Raw genomic sequence first — 20,981 nt, forward strand, 5'->3', positions numbered from 1 at the left:
TACCTTAACAGCTGTGTAGTCTTTTTAATATCTCCGTAGTTCCACCTTAACAGCTGCGTAGTCTTTTTCACGTCTCTGTAAACCACCTTAGCAGCTGTGTAGACTTTATAATATCTCTATTTCCACCTTAACAGCTGTGTAGTCTTTTTAATGTCTCTGTAGTTCCACCTTAACAGCTGTGTAGTCTTTTTAATATCTCTGTAGTTCCACCTTAACAGCTGTGTAGTCTTTTTAATGTCTCTGTAGTTCCGCCTTAACAGCTGTGTAGTCTTTTTAATGTCTCTGTAGTTCCGCCTTAACAGCTGTGTAGTCTTTTTAATGTCTCTGTAGTTCCGCCTTAACAGCTGTGTAGTCTTTTTAATATCTCTGTAGTTCCACCTTAACAGCTGTGTAGTCTTTTTAACGTCTCTGTAAACCACCTTAACAGCTGTGTAGTCTTTTTAATGTCTCTGTAGTTCCACCTTAACCGCTGTGTAGTCTTTTTAATGTCTCTGTAGTTCTACCTTAACAGCTGTGTAGTCTTTTTAATGTCTCTGTAGTTCCACCTTAACAGCTGTGTAGTCTTTTTAATGTCTCTGTAGTTCCGCCTTAACAGCTGTGTAGTCTTTTTAATGTCTCTGTAGTTCCGCCTTAACAGCTGTGTAGTCTTTTTAACGTCTCTGTAAACCACTTTAACAGCTGTGTAGTCTTTTTAATGTCTCTGTAGTTCCACCTTAACAGCTGTGTAGTCTTTTTAATGTCTCTGTAGTTCCACCTTAACCGCTGTGTTGTCTTTTTAATGTCTCTGTAGTTCTACCTTAACAGCTGTGTAGTCTTTTTAATATCTCCGTAGTTCCACCTTAACAGCTGCGTAGTCTTTTTCACGTCTCTGTAAACCACCTTAACAGCTGTGTAGACTTTATAATATCTCTATTTCCACCTTAACAGCTGTGTAGTCTTTTTAATATCTCTGTAGTTCCACCTTAACAGCTGTGTAGTCTTTTTAATATCTCTGTAGTTCCAGCTTAACAGCTGTGTAGTCTTTTAAATATCTCTGTAGTTCCACCTTAACAGCTGTGTAGTCTTTTTAATATCTCTGTAGTTCCACCTTAACAGCTGTGTAGTCTTTTTAATGTCTCTGTAGTTCCGCCTTAACAGCTGTGTAGTCTTTTTAATGTCTCTGTAGTTCCGCCTTAACAGCTGTGTAGTCTTTTTAATGTCTCTGTAGTTCTACCTTAACAGCTGTGTAGTCTTTTTAATGTCTCTGTAATCCACATTAACGGCTGTGTAGTCTTTTTAATATCTCTGTAGTTCCACCTTAACAGCTGTGTTGTCTTTTAAATATCTCTATAGTTCCACCTTAACAGCTGTGTTGTCTTTTAAACATCTCTATAGTTCCACCTTAACAGTTGTGTAGTCTTTTTAATATCTCTGTAGTTCCTCTTTAACAGATGTGTAGTCTTTATAATAGCTCTATTTTCACCTTAACAGCTCTGTAGTCTTTTTAATATCTCTGTAGTTCCACCTTAACAGCTGTGTAGTCTTTTTAACATCTCTGTAATCCACATTAACAGCTGTGTTGTCTTTTAAATATCTCTATAGTTCCACCTTAACAGCTGTGTAGTCTTTTTAATATCTCTGTAGTTCCTCTTTAACAGATGTGTAGTCTTTATAATATCTCTATTTCCACCTTAACAGCTCTGTAGTCTTTTTAATATCTCTGTAGTTCCACCTTAACAGCTGTGTAGTCTTTTTAATGTCTCTGTAGTTCCGCCTTAACAGCTGTGTAGTCTTTTTAATGTCTCTGTAGTTCCGCCTTAACAGCTGTGTAGTCTTTTTAATGTCTCTGTAGTTCCACCTTAACAGCTGTGTAGTCTTTTTAATATCTCTGTAGTTCCACCTTAACAGCTGTGTAGTCTTTTTAACGTCTCTGTAAACCACTTTAACAGCTGTGTAGTCTTTTTAATGTCTCTTTAATTCCACCTTAACCGCTGTGTAGTCTTTTTAATGTCTCTGTAGTTCTACCTTAACAGCTGTGTAGTCTTTTTAATATCTCCGTAGTTCCACCTTAACAGCTGCGTAGTCTTTTTCACGTCTCTGTAAACCACATTAACAGCTGTGTAGACTTTATAATATCTCTATTTCCACCTTAACAGCTGTGTAGTCTTTTTAATATCTCTGTAGTTCCACCTTAACAGCTGTGTAGTCTTTTTAATATCTCTGTAGTTCCAGCTTAACAGCTGTGTAGTCTTTTAAATATCTCTGTAGTTCCACCTTAACAGCTGTGTAGTCTTTTTAATATCTCTGTAGTTCCACCTTAACAGCTGTGTAGTCTTTTTAATGTCTTTGTAGTTCCGCCTTAACAGCTGTGTAGTCTTTTTAATGTCTCTGTAGTTCCGCCTTAACAGCTGTGTAGTCTTTTTAATGTCTCTGTAGTTCCACCTTAACAGCTGTGTAGTTTTTTTAATATCTCTGTAGTTCCACCTTAACAGCTGTGTAGTCTTTTTAACGTCTCTGTAAACCACTTTAACAGCTGTGTAGTCTTTTTAATGTCTCTGTAGTTCCACCTTAACAGCTGTGTAGTCTTTTTAATGTCTCTGTAGTTCCACCTTAACCGCTGTGTTGTCTTTTTAATGTCTCTGTAGTTCTACCTTAACAGCTGTGTAGTCTTTTTAATATCTCCGTAGTTCCACCTTAACAGCTGCGTAGTCTTTTTCACGTCTCTGTAAACCACCTTAGCAGCTGTGTAGACTTTATAATATCTCTATTTCCACCTTAACAGCTGTGTAGTCTTTTTAATGTCTCTGTAGTTCCACCTTAACAGCTGTGTAGTCTTTTTAATATCTCTGTAGTTCCACCTTAACAGCTGTGTAGTCTTTTTAATGTCTCTGTAGTTCCGCCTTAACAGCTGTGTAGTCTTTTTAATGTCTCTGTAGTTCCGCCTTAACAGCTGTGTAGTCTTTTTAATGTCTCTGTAGTTCCGCCTTAACAGCTGTGTAGTCTTTTTAATGTCTCTGTAGTTCCACCTTAACAGCTGTGTAGTCTTTTTAACGTCTCTGTAAACCACTTTAACAGCTGTGTAGTCTTTTTAATGTCTTTGTAGTTCCACCTTAACAGCTGTGTAGTCTTTGTAATGTCTCTGTAGTTCCACCTTAACCGCTGTGTTGTCTTTTTAATGTCTCTGTAGTTCTACCTTAACAGCTGTGTAGTCTTTTTAATATCTCTGTAGTTCCACCTTAACAGCTGTGTAGTCTTTTTAATATCTCTGTAGTTCCAGCTTAACAGCTGTGTAGTCTTTTAAATATCTCTGTAGTTCCACCTTAACAGCTGTGTAGTCTTTTTAATATCTCTGTAGTTCCACCTTAACAGCTGTGTAGTCTTTTTAATGTCTCTGTAGTTCCGCCTTAACAGCTGTGTAGTCTTTTTAATGTCTCTGTAGTTCCGCCTTAACAGCTGTGTAGTCTTTTTAATGTCTCTGTAGTTCTACCTTAACAGCTGTGTAGTCTTTTTAATGTCTCTGTAATCCACATTAACGGCTGTGTAGTCTTTTTAATATCTCTGTAGTTCCACCTTAACAGCTGTGTTGTCTTTTAAATATCTCTATAGTTCCACCTTAACAGCTGTGTTGTCTTTTAAACATCTCTATAGTTCCACCTTAACAGTTGTGTAGTCTTTTTAATATCTCTGTAGTTCCTCTTTAACAGATGTGTAGTCTTTATAATAGCTCTATTTTCACCTTAACAGCTCTGTAGTCTTTTTAATATCTCTGTAGTTCCACCTTAACAGCTGTGTAGTCTTTTTAACATCTCTGTAATCCACATTAACAGCTGTGTTGTCTTTTAAATATCTCTATAGTTCCACCTTAACAGCTCTGTAGTCTTTTTAATATCTCTGTAGTTCCACCTTAACAGCTGCATAGTCTTTTTCACGTCTCTGTAAACCACCTTAGCAGCTGTGTAGACTTTATAATATCTCTATTTCCACCTTAACAGCTGTGTAGTCTTTTTAATGTCTCTGTAGTTCCACCTTAACAGCTGTGTAGTCTTTTTAATATCTCTGTAGTTCCACCTTAACAGCTGTGTAGTCTTTTTAATGTCTCTGTAGTTCCGCCTTAACAGCTGTGTAGTCTTTTTAATGTCTCTGTAGTTCCGCCTTAACAGCTGTGTAGTCTTTTTAATGTCTCTGTAGTTCCGCCTTAACAGCTGTGTAGTCTTTTTAATGTCTCTGTAGTTCCACCTTAACAGCTGTGTAGTCTTTTTAACGTCTCTGTAAACCACTTTAACAGCTGTGTAGTCTTTTTAATGTCTCTGTAGTTCCACCTTAACAGCTGTGTAGTCTTTTTAATGTCTCTGTAGTTCCACCTTAACCGCTGTGTTGTCTTTTTAATGTCTCTGTAGTTCTACCTTAACAGCTGTGTAGTCTTTTTAATATCTCCGTAGTTCCACCTTAACAGCTGCGTAGTCTTTTTCACGTCTCTGTAAACCACCTTAACAGCTGTGTAGACTTTATAATATCTCTATTTCCACCTTAACAGCTGTGTAGTCTTTTTAATATCTCTGTAGTTCCACCTTAACAGCTGTGTAGTCTTTTTAATATCTCTGTAGTTCCAGGTTAACAGCTGTGTAGTCTTTTAAATATCTCTGTAGTTCCACCTTAACAGCTGTGTAGTCTTTTTAATATCTCTGTAGTTCCACCTTAACAGCTGTGTAGTCTTTTTAATGTCTCTGTAGTTCCGCCTTAACAGCTGTGTAGTCTTTTTAATGTCTCTGTAGTTCCGCCTTAACAGCTGTGTAGTCTTTTTAATGTCTCTGTAGTTCCACCTTAACAGCTGTGTAGTTTTTTTAATATCTCTGTAGTTCCACCTTAACAGCTGTGTAGTCTTTTTAACGTCTCTGTAAACCACTTTAACAGCTGTGTAGTCTTTTTAATGTCTCTGTAGTTCCACCTTAACAGCTGTGTAGTCTTTTTAATGTCTCTGTAGTTCCACCTTAACCGCAGTGTTGTCTTTTTAATGTCTCTGTAGTTCTACCTTAACAGCTGTGTAGTCTTTTTAATATCTCCGTAGTTCCACCTTAACAGCTGCGTAGTCTTTTTCACGTCTCTGTAAACCACCTTAGCAGCTGTGTAGACTTTATAATATCTCTATTTCCACCTTAACAGCTGTGTAGTCTTTTTAATGTCTCTGTAGTTCCACCTTAACAGCTGTGTAGTCTTTTTAATATCTCTGTAGTTCCACCTTAACAGCTGTGTAGTCTTTTTAATGTCTCTGTAGTTCCGCCTTAACAGCTGTGTAGTCTTTTTAATGTCTCTGTAGTTCCGCCTTAACAGCTGTGTAGTCTTTTTAATGTCTCTGTAGTTCCGCCTTAACAGCTGTGTAGTCTTTTTAATATCTCTGTAGTTCCACCTTAACAGCTGTGTAGTCTTTTTAACGTCTCTGTAAACCACCTTAACAGCTGTGTAGTCTTTTTAATGTCTCTGTAGTTCCACCTTAACCGCTGTGTAGTCTTTTTAATGTCTCTGTAGTTCTACCTTAACAGCTGTGTAGTCTTTTTAATGTCTCTGTAGTTCCACCTTAACAGCTGTGTAGTCTTTTTAATGTCTCTGTAGTTCCGCCTTAACAGCTGTGTAGTCTTTTTAATGTCTCTGTAGTTCCGCCTTAACAGCTGTGTAGTCTTTTTAACGTCTCTGTAAACCACTTTAACAGCTGTGTAGTCTTTTTAATGTCTCTGTAGTTCCACCTTAACAGCTGTGTAGTCTTTTTAATGTCTCTGTAGTTCCACCTTAACCGCTGTGTTGTCTTTTTAATGTCTCTGTAGTTCTACCTTAACAGCTGTGTAGTCTTTTTAATATCTCCGTAGTTCCACCTTAACAGCTGCGTAGTCTTTTTCACGTCTCTGTAAACCACCTTAACAGCTGTGTAGACTTTATAATATCTCTATTTCCACCTTAACAGCTGTGTAGTCTTTTTAATATCTCTGTAGTTCCACCTTAACAGCTGTGTAGTCTTTTTAATATCTCTGTAGTTCCAGTTTAACAGCTGTGTAGTCTTTTAAATATCTCTGTAGTTCCACCTTAACAGCTGTGTAGTCTTTTTAATATCTCTGTAGTTCCACCTTAACAGCTGTGTAGTCTTTTTAATGTCTCTGTAGTTCCGCCTTAACAGCTGTGTAGTCTTTTTAATGTCTCTGTAGTTCTACCTTAACAGCTGTGTAGTCTTTTTAATGTCTCTGTAATCCACATTAACGGCTGTGTAGTCTTTTTAATATCTCTGTAGTTCCACCTTAACAGCTGTGTTGTCTTTTAAATATCTCTATAGTTCCACCTTAACAGCTGTGTTGTCTTTTAAACATCTCTATAGTTCCACCTTAACAGTTGTGTAGTCTTTTTAATATCTCTGTAGTTCCTCTTTAACAGATGTGTAGTCTTTATAATAGCTCTATTTTCACCTTAACAGCTCTGTAGTCTTTTTAATATCTCTGTAGTTCCACCTTAACAGCTGTGTAGTCTTTTTAACATCTCTGTAATCCACATTAACAGCTGTGTTGTCTTTTAAATATCTCTATAGTTCCACCTTAACAGCTCTGTAGTCTTTTTAATATCTCTGTAGTTCCACCTTAACAGCTGCATAGTCTTTTTCACGTCTCTGTAAACCACCTTAGCAGCTGTGTAGACTTTATAATATCTCTATTTCCACCTTAACAGCTGTGTAGTCTTTTTAATGTCTCTGTAGTTCCACCTTAACAGCTGTGTAGTCTTTTTAATATCTCTGTAGTTCCACCTTAACAGCTGTGTAGTCTTTTTAATGTCTCTGTAGTTCCGCCTTAACAGCTGTGTAGTCTTTTTAATGTCTCTGTAGTTCCGCCTTAACAGCTGTGTAGTCTTTTTAATGTCTCTGTAGTTCCACCTTAACAGCTGTGTAGTCTTTTTAACGTCTCTGTAAACCACTTTAACAGCTGTGTAGTCTTTTTAATGTCTCTGTAGTTCCACCTTAACAGCTGTGTAGTCTTTTTAATGTCTCTGTAGTTCCACCTTAACCGCTGTGTTGTCTTTTTAATGTCTCTGTAGTTCTACCTTAACAGCTGTGTAGTCTTTTTAATATCTCCGTAGTTCCACCTTAACAGCTGCGTAGTCTTTTTCACGTCTCTGTAAACCACCTTAACAGCTGTGTAGACTTTATAATATCTCTATTTCCACCTTAACAGCTGTGTAGTCTTTTTAATATCTCTGTAGTTCCACCTTAACAGCTGTGTAGTCTTTTTAATATCTCTGTAGTTCCAGGTTAACAGCTGTGTAGTCTTTTAAATATCTCTGTAGTTCCACCTTAACAGCTGTGTAGTCTTTTTAATATCTCTGTAGTTCCACCTTAACAGCTGTGTAGTCTTTTTAATGTCTCTGTAGTTCCGCCTTAACAGCTGTGTAGTCTTTTTAATGTCTCTGTAGTTCCGCCTTAACAGCTGTGTAGTCTTTTTAATGTCTCTGTAGTTCCACCTTAACAGCTGTGTAGTTTTTTTAATATCTCTGTAGTTCCACCTTAACAGCTGTGTAGTCTTTTTAACGTCTCTGTAAACCACTTTAACAGCTGTGTAGTCTTTTTAATGTCTCTGTAGTTCCACCTTAACAGCTGTGTAGTCTTTTTAATGTCTCTGTAGTTCCACCTTAACCGCTGTGTTGTCTTTTTAATGTCTCTGTAGTTCTACCTTAACAGCTGTGTAGTCTTTTTAATATCTCCGTAGTTCCACCTTAACAGCTGCGTAGTCTTTTTCACGTCTCTGTAAACCACCTTAGCAGCTGTGTAGACTTTATAATATCTCTATTTCCACCTTAACAGCTGTGTAGTCTTTTTAATGTCTCTGTAGTTCCACCTTAACAGCTGTGTAGTCTTTTTAATATCTCTGTAGTTCCACCTTAACAGCTGTGTAGTCTTTTTAATGTCTCTGTAGTTCCGCCTTAACAGCTGTGTAGTCTTTTTAATGTCTCTGTAGTTCCGCCTTAACAGCTGTGTAGTCTTTTTAATGTCTCTGTAGTTCCGCCTTAACAGCTGTGTAGTCTTTTAAATGTCTCTGTAGTTCCACCTTAACAGCTGTGTAGTCTTTTTAACGTCTCTGTAAACCACTTTAACAGCTGTGTAGTCTTTTTAATGTCTCTGTAGTTCCACCTTAACAGCTGTGTAGTCTTTTTAATGTCTCTGTAGTTCCGCCTTAACAGCTGTGTAGTCTTTTTAATGTCTCTGTAGTTCCGCCTTAACAGCTGTGTAGTCTTTTTAATGTCTCTGTAGTTCCGCCTTAACAGCTGTGTAGTCTTTTTAATGTCTCTGTAGTTCCGCCTTAACAGCTGTGTAGTCTTTTTAATATCTCTGTAGTTCCACCTTAACAGCTGTGTAGTCTTTTTAACGTCTCTGTAAACCACCTTAACAGCTGTGTAGTCTTTTTAATGTCTCTGTAGTTCCACCTTAACCGCTGTGTAGTCTTTTTAATGTCTCTGTAGTTCTACCTTAACAGCTGTGTAGTCTTTTTAATGTCTCTGTAGTTCCACCTTAACAGCTGTGTAGTCTTTTTAATATCTCTGTAGTTCCACCTTAACAGCTGCGTAGTCTTTTTCACGTCTCTGTAAACCACCTTAACAGTTGTGTAGACTTTATAATATCTCTATTTCCACCTTAACAGCTGTGTAGTCTTTTTAATATCTCTGTAGTTCCACCTTAACAGCTGTGTAGTCTTTTTAACATCTCTGTAAACTACCTTAACAGCTGTGTAGACTTTATAATATCTCTATTTACACCTTAACAGCTGTGTAGTCTTTTTAATATCTCTGTAGTTCCACCTTAACAGCTGTGTAGTCTTTTTAATATCTCTGTAGTTCCACCTTAACAGCTGTGTAGTCTTTTTAATATCTCTGTAGTTCCACCTTAACAGCTGTGTAGTCTTTTTAATATCTCTGTAGTTCCACCTTAACAGCTGTGTAGTCTTTTTAATATCTCTGTAGTTCCGCCTTAACAGCTGTGTAGTCTTTTTAATGTCTCTGTAGTTCCGCCTTAACAGCTGTGTAGTCTTTTTAATGTCTCTGTAGTTCCGCCTTAACAGCTGTGTAGTCTTTTTAATATCTCTGTAGTTCCACTTTAAAACCTCTGTAGCTCCTCCTTAATATCTTTGTAGTTCCACCTTAACAGCTCTGTAGTCTCTTTAATATCCTGGAATGTGAATTACACCTACGTTTCATGACATTTGACCTAAACCCACATGAGCCTCTAAAACAGAGACAGAGCCAGAGCCAGAGTTGTTTTATCAATTGGCTGCTGCAGTCCCGTGAATCAATGAGGCGCAGACAGAGATTAGACAGGTTTACTGCGGTCTAATCACCGGACCACCATTTGGCAACTGTCCCCTCATTTGCATCGACTCAAGGAATGAAATACAGGGCTTAGCTGGCACCAGCCCACTGTGTCCAAAATAACATCTGACCCTTTTAACCTCGCTGGTTACTAAATTTACCAAAACCGTGACCTTCGTTTCCACCAGGCACCGCAGGGCATTCCTCTTCATCCCATTTCCTCGTATCTCCAGAATGGTAACGTTACAGGAGGAGAACAATGTGACTTCTTAATGTAAAAGGATTTCTTTTCCAGTGCTTGTTTCCACACGATGTGAAGGAGGACTAGTTTTCAGTTTCAGTAACAGCATTATAACGTTCTTTATATTTTCTTATGTTCATTTCAAATCAAGAATGTTTGAATTCTGAAGAACAGTGTTATGTTACACACAAATGCTTTAAAACGTATTATTATCCTCCCTTTTGAATGACTGGAAAAGATGAATAAATTCTTAATAAATCTCAGAAGAAGAGGGTGGTCGTGGGCAATATGGAAACAGCAGCATTGGCTTCTGAAAGAATTGGTGAATTACAGGTTTGCAAGTGCAACAATAGACCAACATACAGATCCAAATTCAGTCCTCTACTATTACTGTTAGCTATGCAGACACAGAGAGAACACACCACACTCCTCACAGACAGTCACCCGGAGGAAACCCACGCAGACACAGGGAGAACACACCACACTCCTCACAGACAGTCACCCGGAGGAAACCCACACAGACACAAAGAGAACACACCATACTCTTCACAGAGAGTCACCCGGAGGAAACCCACGCAGACACAGAGAGAACACACCACACTCCTCACAGACAGTCACCCGGAGGAAACCCACGCAGACACAGGGAGAACACACCACACTCCTCACAGACAGTCACCCGGAGGAAACCCACACAGACACAGAGAGAACACACCATACTCTTCACAGAGAGTCACCCGGAGGAAACCCACGCAGACACAGGGAGAACACACCACACTCCTCACAGACAGTCACCCGGAGGAAACCCACACAGACACAGGGAGAACACACCACACTCCTCACAGACAGTCACCCGGAGGAAACCCACGCAGACACAGAGAGAACACACCACACTCCTCACAGACAGTCACCCGGAGGAAACCCACGCAGACACAGGGAGAACACACCACACTCCTCACAGACAGTCACCCGGAGGAAACCCACACAGACACAGAGAGAACACACCATACTCTTCACAGACAGTCACCCAGGGGAAACCCACGCAGACACAGGGAGAACACACCACACTCCTCACAGACATTCACCCGGAGTGGGGCTTGAACCCACAACCTCCAGGACCCTGGAGCTGTGACAGAGACACTACCTGCTGCACCACCGTGTACATACCATAAGTTCAGTCCTCTTTAAAGAGGTGTAATTGCATTATTATGCTATTATATTATCATGATGTCAGTAACATAAAATAATCTTAAAATGACAATAATATCATTCATCCCAATGATTTCTGTGTCAATATATCACCCACAAAAATGGCCTGTGGTCTACTGGGTCTGACACGATGAGCTGGGTTACTCCGTGCAGTTTGATGTGATCATGGAGGCTGGGCTCAAGGGAAGTCCAAACAAACTTCCTTTACCTGCAGACTCTTAGCTGTAGCTCCAAAGAAGCACATTCAGGACACCGATCACATCGTGGCAGGTCAGCCTCAGGAGAATAGGTGAGACTGTCCATGTTTAGACACAATAGCAGTGGACATTGCAGTTAACTTTTCCTGTGGTACTCTGGATTCTACAGTCATTGGGATCAATGCGTGAGGATCTAGAAACCTTTGTGGATCATCTCCTGGCTATGAACTGCTTTAACTGCAGCTCCTTCTCCGCTGCTCGAGCCGGACGCATGATTTACCCTCTCCCACTACAGTGTGAGGGACCAGGAATGTGGTGGTGTGGTGTCATGTGCTCCTTGCTCTGAAAAGGCAAAGCCACCAGACAAGATTGTCGTGCAACTGCAGCAGACGAGGAGTGCTGAGTATTTCTGGCGGCAGGTTTAATTGCGAATGCTATTTCAGAAGCAACATTCTGCTGAATCAAACGAGAAGGAAAGATCAGAGTAGGAAATAGTACCAACAAAGAAAGCTATGTTAGTGCCGGGGAGGGGAGGGGGGGTTAATTAACACTCAATCTGGAATTAGCTCATTTGAGAGAGGCAGAGTTACCCAGGAGTGGAAGTAGAGCCTGTTTCTACCTGATTGCTTTATGAGACTAGTGTCCAGACTGTATCCTGATCAGATTGTATGCATTTACAAACTGAAACACACAAATCAGTTGGTACACCACAAACATGTCTCTGCTCCTTCTTTCAAATGCACTTTGGGTGCACTTACACATTCCTTAAAGCAGGTGCCTTGGGCAGCCGTGGCCTAAAGGTTAGAGAAGAGGGCTTAGAGCTGAAAGGTCATTGGTTCGAATCCTACATCTGGTCGCTGGGAGTGAAAGAACAGCACTGTCCTCCTCCCTCAGTTCAGAGCAAGGCACCGAACCCACAACTGCTCCCCAGGTGCCAGTGATGGCTGCCTGCTGCTCTGTGTGTGTTCACAGCCCCTAGCGTGTGTTTGTGTGTTCACAGCCCCTAGCGTGTGTTTGTGTGTTCACAGACCCTAGCGTGTGTTTGTGTGTGTGTTCACTGCCACAGATGAGTTAAATACAGAAGACACACTGTACAATGACAAATAATTGCACATTTGATTTCATTCCTAAGCTCCACTGAGCTGTGAGAGTAGAGCCTGTGTTTGCTGCTCTGGACTCAGCACTGCCAAACTTGAAGGTGGCTAAATTTGTCACTGTGGTCACGCTCGATTTTGCGTAACCAAACTAACCAATCAGACACAGGACTGAACTTTGAAACATTGTGATTTTGAAATGCCTTCATTTTGAGATATCGTCCCCTAATTTAAATGCTGTGGTGTACGTTAGTGCTGTTTTAAAGTCCAACCCTACTCTGTACCCACTGCCCACCTGATCAAGATGAAGTGGTTACAGGAATGAATGAGTGAATGAATGAACATCACAGTCACATCATGGAACTACACACACCACGAGAGTGTTTTATGACCTTGAGTGAGACTGTGGAGTGGACCCAAGAAAAACGCTTCCAAACTGTATCCCAGCAGATTAGTAAGACTTGTAAAAGAAGGAGTGATTGGCTAACCTTGTTTGAGTGACATGTAATCTTTCTATGATTGCTTCTGACCTAAAAAAACAACATCAGACATCGGCCACAGGCTCAGAATAGATTTAATGCACATCTCGATTCTCCTTGATGTGTTTCAGAGCGTCTCTGTCAGCGCATATGAGATACGTTAATAAAAAAGTAGATATTCCTCCCTCACTTGGTCGTTGGAAAGCTCAACAATTTGCTGTAGTCAAGGGGAAATATGACAACGCCAGCCCAGTAAAGCTGGAGGATCTCTCGAGCTGTCTAATTTAAAGCAACATCTGCAGGGCCTCTAAGCCTCTAAAAAAACATACCAGACTTTACCTAAAATAGACAGCACTGCGTTTAGTTTAATTCTGATGTGGTCTTCAGAGCCAAAGTGCAATGAAAACATGTTTTCATTTTGTTCCACTGCTAATCTGGGACAGGGTTTAATAACTGGCCAAGAGGATGGCACAGATATGCCGTTCCTCCTCATCATGCTCGTTAGATGCCCACTTTGGAACTTGATGAGACATTAGTGCAGTTATAATATCACGGAGGCAATAAAGTGTTCTGCCATCTGCTGCTCTCTCATGGCCGTGTTGACCCAGCTCATAAATCTCTGTCTGTCTGTGAGCCGTAAACAAGTTTTCAGAGAAATACTGGAGGCAGGTTATACTTGTTTCAGGAACACAGTGTCTGCAGAAGGTTCTTCCCTGGTTTCTGGCCACCAAGCCTTGGGCCATGTGGGCTGCAAAGCATCTTAAGAGTGGTCCTCAGGCAAACACTGAGGGTAAACAAGTGTCCATAGTGGTGTAGACATGTTCAATTGTTGTAAAGTGAGAAAATATATTTTACTTGAAAATAATGAAGATATATCAATTCCTACCACAACCAACTTGATCTGCAGGGCATGTTTGCACTACACTATTCTATTTGACTCTACTTTCCTCCTCCTCCACCAGGTGAATCAGGTCCTGGTTCTGGAAGCGGGTTCTTGTTTAGTGGCTGTTCTCTCGTGGTTCAGAGTGAGTCGAGTAGGGACTAAACCGTGGCGTGTAAACCTTGCAGAGCGCTGATTGTCCAGAGAGAGTCGTCACTCTATGCCACGCAACGCAGACGACCAGCACCAACTCTCCATCTGTAAAATCTCCAGCTGCAGCAGAGATCACGTTTGTTTTTATCCGACACACGACGGCAGCTCGTAAAATGACGCTGTGGTCTTTTGAAAAGATGAAAGAATCCAGTGAAAGGAAAAGCTCCATTTGAATCTACTGGTAATAATAGATAGGAGTCAGTGAAAAACATCAGTGTAGGGGCAGCTCCAAGGCCAGTGGTGGTGGCTGGAGCGTGGGCAGCTGTTCTGAAGCGTGGAGGAGGAGCACCGACAGACGTCCATCAGTGTCCAGTGGGGATTGTTTACTCAGAAAAAGGTAGAGGGATGGAGTTAGTTGTGATCTGTTTGGGTGAATGTAGAGCAGAGTGTGGCTAATGACTTCGGCAGATCTGACTATGACAGCTTTAACTAAAAGGAGAGAACCAGAAGGACACACAGACATGGGAAATAGATTGTACACTAACTTTTGCAGTGCACTGTGGGATTGTTTGAGTGCACTGAAAATTCTGCACTAGGTTTTCAGACACTCATTCACTATGTAGTGAATAGGGTGCAGTTTCTGACACAATGAGTGTCTTGCTTAATTTCTGGTGTAAAACCGCTTTAGCCTAAGTGCTCCTGAGTGGGACAGCGGCCTAAACACTGGCCTTATCATCAGGATATGGCAAGTTTGAGCCTTGGTCTTGCACCAACCCTCCGAGGCCAAGAGTCCTAGAGAGCAGAATTGGCACTGCTCTTTGTGTGGTTACGACGGCGCCCGCTCCCAGATGGGCATTTCTCAGCTGATACACCAGGTCTGATTTGTGCTTTCTTCCCAAGAGCTTAACTTTTCAGTGACGTTGTGTTAGTGGCAGCTAGAAGCAAAGAGCTAGGCTCGTTCACGGGTCTTTGACGAAGCACATGCTTACCTCCCCCTACCCGAGACTAGGGGCACTCTGTACGATTGTGGGAGACTCACTGAAAAAGCAGAATTGGAGACAACTCATAATTGAGGAGAAAATTTGTCCAAAAACAACATAAGTCTAAATAGCAGTGATGAAATGTCTTGGTGTAAATAAAGTCAGTTTGTGCAATTGTACTAAAACGTTGCAGTTAAAAACAAGTTAACAAAGCTTATCAACATGTTTTGAAGTAAACATGAACATTCATGAAAGCTATTTCGGTGACTATTCACTTCCAGTGTTTGTTAGCGACATTAGCGCATCCCAATTATCATTCCCAATATTATATTTTTAAGCAGATCATTTTGCTTTCTTGTGCCCCTTTATGATTCATAGTTTAGTGATAACTGTGTGGCCCCAGATGTGGGGAAAGTTGAGAACCCTGTTCTAGAGCCATCTTTTCACAGACCTCAGAGAAGCCTTGGCTACTTGGTGTTAAATTTGTCTCTGAAGGCTGACTGTGGTTCTATACGTTTGCTTAATTACACTGTGTCCTAACCGTAATTGCACCATATCTACATCAGAGTTTGTTCCTTTCAGCGAATGGCCTAGTTGCCGTTTAGCACCATTTGGGAATCCTCCACTCCTCAGCAGTTGTTCCACATTAGGTCAGCCATGGAGAGGCCTGGCATGTGGTCAAGGCCAAATGTTTGTGTTAGCCTCAGCCACAGCCTTCTTTTCATGAATCCCCCTCCCACCCCCTCATGTAGCTGCTGCTGCTGCCTGAAGGAAGGAGCTGATGTCACTGCCAACACATCTCCCTTCTCTCTGGGGGCAGCTGCTAAGTAGCCTTCATGGTGAGAAAGCCCAAGATAAGCTGTCCCTCCTAAAGCTGAGATGAATTAATGGTGGAAGAATGCAGACTCTTGGAAGCTGGATGTGTAATGAGCTGTCAAAGATTGAACTTCTCGGATTTAACTGGTGTACCTTCCGTAACCTGACTTTGGAAGATGGTGGAGAAAGTAATTGCACTTTTTTAACTGCACAACACACACTACTCTACTCTGCTTTTATGCTTTTTCATTAGGTAAATTTGGTCCTGGTCCTGGAACTGGGTTCCTTTTTAGTCGCTGCTCTCTCATGGTTCCAAAAGAGCCGAGTAGTGACTAGACCATGACGTTTAAACCTTGCAGAGCGCTGATTTGCCAGAGAGAGTCTAGTCATCTGTAAAATCTCCAGCTGCAGCAGAGATCACGTTTGTTTTTATCCGACTCACGACGGCAGCTCGTAAAATGACGCCGTGGTCTTTTGAAGAGGTTCAAACGCTCCTTGGATCGGTGGCCGACGAAAGAATCCAGCGAGAGCTGGACGCTGCAACAAGGAAGGAACAAACTCTACTGATCTGTCTGAACTGATGACGGAGCTGTGTTCAGTCCCAAACAACAACAACACACCAATACACCATGAGTAAACACCGCTTAACGTTACCACCGCCGTTGTTGTGGTTTCCAAAGACCACTGTTCCCCTTAGAGACGGGGTTAGAGACGACACCAGATACATTTCGGAGGGGGGGGGCTGTGGGAGTGGAAAACCAACCAGGGACCAATCAGAGAGTAGAGTCCAGTGGAGTAAGTAAAATGCAGTGGAAAAGTACCATAAGAATTGGTGGGTGGTGGTCTTTGGATCAGGCCTTGAATATAAACTATTAATGTCCCAGAATAAAAGTTAATTCTGTATCACTCTCTTGTCCTCGACGTCAGCCAGGTAATGATTATGATTCATACCCCTCATTTTAAACCCTGCCGTCTGCTCCATTATGTGCCTGCCATCCATGAATGGAAAATGCCAGGAGCCCAACTCTGAGGAAGGTTCTTTGTAGTCACAGATCTGTTTAAACCTCTCTGACAAACTTGCCAACTATTTATGACCTCTGCTGATTCTTCAGTTACACCATCAGCACTGCAAAATGAGAGCAGCGGCTAAAATTAGCTTTCAGTGCGCACCATTAGCCCGCGCTCCCACCAGCCAACACACTCACTTAGCTAACAGACATCAGACAGTCACTTATCCACGTTTACGTAAGTCCAGCCTTAAAACCCTCTCACAGACACAGCATCACGAATCCTCCTCTACTGAGTCATTCTCACTTAACTACTCCCACTGCTGTGCTTTGGTGCTAATTTCCTCACGCAGACTGCACTGTTTTAGCCTTGACCTCACCTTCACAGCCGTGTTGGGGGTTGCCGATGTATCTCCAGGTGATGAATGGTCATATTATTTGTCGGGGAAAGGGATCAAGGATGAATGGAGTCCTATCACATGAGCTTTTTAGCATTGTTCATCCTTAATGTGTTAATTCTTTATCTATATACACTGAGATGAAAATGCATTGTATCATCGAGGGCTGGCCCTGAATATTCGGCTGTTCTGATACCACCTCCACGAAGCTCTGTGCCCTTAGCCACACAGTGTGTGTGTGAGTTAGGGAACGAGTTAGCGGGAGCTGCAGCACAGACTCAGGATTTTAAAGCAGGCATCGGATGCAGATTTTCTGAACAACAAAGACCCCTCACAACACACACACACACACACTGAATATTAGAACAGTCACTGAATTACACAACCACGTATTTGTGGTCTTCTATATTTTAATGTTCACAAACTCTTGACACAGGTGTTCAGGTGTAAAACATTTACATAAATCTAAACATGATTTAGCAAGCTCCAGGGTCCTGGAGGTTGTGGGATCAAGTCCCGCTCCGGGTGACTGTCTGTGAGGAGTGTGGTGTGTTCTCTCTGTGTCTGCGTGGGTTTCCTCCGGGTGACTGTCTGTGAGGAGTGTGGTGTGTTCTCTCTGTGTCTGCGTGGGTTTCCTCCGGGTGACTGTCTGTGAGGAGTGTGGTGTGTTCTCTCTGTGTCTGTGTAGGTTTCCTCCGGGTGACTGTCTGTGAGGAGTGTGGTGTGTTCTCTCTGTATCTTCGTGGGTTTCCTCCGGGTGACTGTCTGTGAGGAGTGTGGTGTGTTCTCTCTGTGTCTGCGTGGGTTTCCTCCGGGTGACTGTCTGTGAGGAGTGTGGTGTGTTCTCTCTGTGTCTGCGTGGGTTTCCTCCGGGTGACTGTCTGTGAGGAGTGTGGTGTGTTCTCTCTGTGTCTGCATGGGTTTCCTCCGGGTGACTGTTTGTGAGGAGTGTGGTGTGTTCTCTCTGTGTCTGTGTGGGTTTCCTCCGGGTGACTGTCTGTGAGGAGTGTGGTGTGTTCTCTCTGTGTCTGCGTGGGTTTCCTCCTTCAAACACACGTTGGTAGGTGGATGGGTGACTCAAAAGTGTCCGTAAGTGTGAGTGTGTGTGTTGCTCTGTGAAGGACTGGTGCCCCCTCCAGTGTGTGTTCCTGTCTTGTGCCCAGTGATTCCAGGTAGACCCACCGTGACCCTGAACTGGATAATGGTTACAGACAATGAATGAATGAATTAACAATAACAACGTTAGGTGTCTAAACCTTTGCACAGTGCTGTAGGTAAACAACTGAAATGAAACTACATCTCAGTCCATGTTGGTGGCTGTAGAACACTCAACTGTTATCAGTTACAAAACACAAAAGGAATCATGAGATTGAAAGCTATGATGCCACTAAACTTTCCAGATCAGTTTGTGTTTCTTGACCTGACTCTCGCTGTGTGTCCCTCTGTCCCCAGGCTCTGTGTGGCTGCACAGTGAACATTCCCACGATGGAGAACCGGGTGATCTCACTTCCCTGTAATGACATCATCAAACCTGGCACCATCAAAAGACTGCGGGGCGAGGGCTTGCCTTTCCCCAAGAGCCCCTCCCAGCGCGGGGACATGATAGTGGAATTCCATGTTCGATTTCCAGACCGGATACCTCCTCAGTCCAAAGAGATCATCAAGCAGCACTTACCCCAGTCTTAAAGGAACATTTCAGCCAGTCTTTTCACACACAGACACTAACATTTGATTCAGAGGAAGGAGGGAATGTGCCGGAGCTGAAGTCCATTTCATGTTTTCTTAAATTTCTGTGAGCAGGTGAATTGATGTTGTTTTTTTTTGTGTGTGTTTTTTTTTCTCCTTCTCTACGACACCATAAAGCTTCTGGGATTTTTCCTTTTTCACTTTTAGGAATATCCTGAGCTTCCCCTTTTTGGTTTCCCTCAGATATTTTTCCATAACACACCTGGATAACGCAACATGGATATAATACAACACTTGGAACCTACCCTAGAACTGAAAGAGTTGCTACCTTGGTTTCAAAAGCACGCCGGATGGACTCTGCATTGATTTTAAAGACAGTCGTGCTTATTTATTGCCCCCTGGTTTAAACCATACGAAGGTCCACTTAGAACCTGGAATAGAGCAGAGCTTAGGGATAAGCCTTTGGGTCCTTTAGAGTGATGGGCTGCCTTAGCACGACCGAGTTGGAGAGAAAGCCTTGATCCTTTTCTAAGCTCAGACCCAACCCAGCGGTCTAAAGGTGCTTTGTTCTCTGTGACATGATTTTTAGGTGCTGTCATTTATTACAGGTCTTTACCACATTTTACCAATCTCAGAATCTTTGAGTGCCTTAACACGGCTCAAACTAACAGTCCTTTTCGTTTTTTTTCCCACTAGGTTCAAGCGCACTGTTAAAACAGTTTGTAATCACAGGACTGTAGTGTTTTCACCTCAACCAAGGCCTATTATGGTACTGTACGCTCCACTGAATACGCAAAAACCATTACATAGATTACGTCAGCACAGGTTTTAAATGCTTCTGCATTCATGACCCTCCTTTGTGGAAAAGATTGTTCTTAAACTGTTATTTTGGAACCAATAACTTGTATTATTTGTCACTAGTAATATGTAATTTAAATTAGTATACTAGTCTGTGAAGGACTGGCGCCCCCTCCAGGGTGTGTTCCCACTTTGCGCCCAGTGATTCCAGGTAGGCTCTGGATCCACCGCCGCCCTGAACTGGACAAGGGTTACAGATAATGAATGAATGAGTGAATGAATGAATGGATGAATGAATGAGTATACTAGAATGAATGAATGGATGGATGGATGGGTGGATATACTAGAATGAATGAATGAATGAATGAGTGTACTAACTGCCACACTGAAATCCGAATTGTGGTTACATTATTATTAAAATATAAAGCAAAGGTCAGTAAAAAACAAAAAACATGTCAAAATAGTTACTAATAAAAAGGAAGCAATAACACAAAATACAATGACACACACTTAAATATAAAGGTTTCTTTGAGCTATGCCTTAGTAGAACCACTTATGGTTCCATGAGGAAACATGTTTGTTTTAGAAATGTGTGTTTAAAGAACCTTTTAAAGGTTTAAACATCCATCACTCGGTCTTAAGGGTCTTTAACAATTTAAACATAAGGGAAAATATTTGGTTCTTTATGGAACCAAAAGTGGTTCTTCTACGGCATCACTCCAAGGACATTTTGTAGCACCTTTATTTTTAAGAGTGTGAAGAATATATAACATTTATAAATTAAAAGTGTTATACAACAATAAGCATATAATCTACACTCAGTTTATTTATAATTTAATATCATTTAAATTACTTATTAGTAGTGGTTTAGTACAAATGAATGGTTCCAAATTAACATAATGTAAGTACACTATGTTTTTCCACTAGGACTGTCTCTGTTCCCCAGTAGTGGGAGGCAAAGAAACCCTAATCAATGTGTCCTGTGTTTCAGAGTGTATTTGTTCATGTGCAGATGCTCTGAGAGGGGGTTCTGGTCATGTGCTGTAACTGAGAGGACATTTAGATGCTGATGTTTTGTTGGTAGAATTGGATAGCGCTCACAATGCCTTCTCCTGGAGATCTACTTTCCTACAGAGTTTAGTTCCAAGAAACACACCTCTCCAAACAGTGTTCTTCATCAGTTCAATTCAGGTCAAGAATATAATAATGATTCATTCATTCTCTGTAACCGTTATCTAGTTCAGGGTCACGGTGAGTCCGGGGCCTATCCGGAATCACAGGAAGCAAGGCGGGATCACACCCTGGAGGGGGCGCCAGTCCTTCACAGGGCAACACACACTCACACATTCACTTACACACTCACACCTACGGACACTTTTGAGTCTCCAATCCACACATTGTATGACCCACACTGCACACTACGTAGGGTAGAGGAAGGTTATATAAGATTCAGCCCTAGTGTTTTGGCGGTGTAATTGCAGAATAACAAAGACACACCAACACACAAATATAAACACGCACAACAGCATAGGGCTCTTGCGGAGGCTGTGGCGTGTACTTGAACTGATTCACAGCAGATGCATAGATCAACCAACCTGTTTTCTCCTAAATAGCTCTTCGAGATTCAGATGTAGCACTCCTTATCTCATACAGATGGTAAAATAAGGTCCTTTAACATATTCAGCAGTAGTTCAGGGGGGTTCCTTGTGCTCGTAGAACAGTTTGTTTCACTCAGGTGTG

The 20,981-nt window shown here is 41.7% G+C and overlaps 1 protein-coding gene across 1 annotated transcript in view; it reads left to right on the forward strand.

Moving 5' to 3' along the window:
• LOC136678311 (dnaJ homolog subfamily B member 5-like) overlaps window positions 1-19,101 on the forward strand; it is a 60,561-nt gene extending 41,460 nt beyond the window's left edge. The window contains exon 4 of the mRNA XM_066656321.1: window positions 18,210-19,101. Coding sequence (XP_066512418.1) covers window positions 18,210-18,443 — 234 coding nt within the window. The 3' untranslated portion in view covers window positions 18,444-19,101. The remainder of the gene's footprint in view (window positions 1-18,209) is intronic.
• The last annotated feature ends 1,880 nt before the right edge of the window (window positions 19,102-20,981 follow it).

Source organism: Hoplias malabaricus, chromosome Y, assembly GCF_029633855.1.
Source record: "Hoplias malabaricus isolate fHopMal1 chromosome Y, fHopMal1.hap1, whole genome shotgun sequence".
Lineage (NCBI taxonomy): Eukaryota > Metazoa > Chordata > Actinopteri > Characiformes > Erythrinidae > Hoplias > Hoplias malabaricus.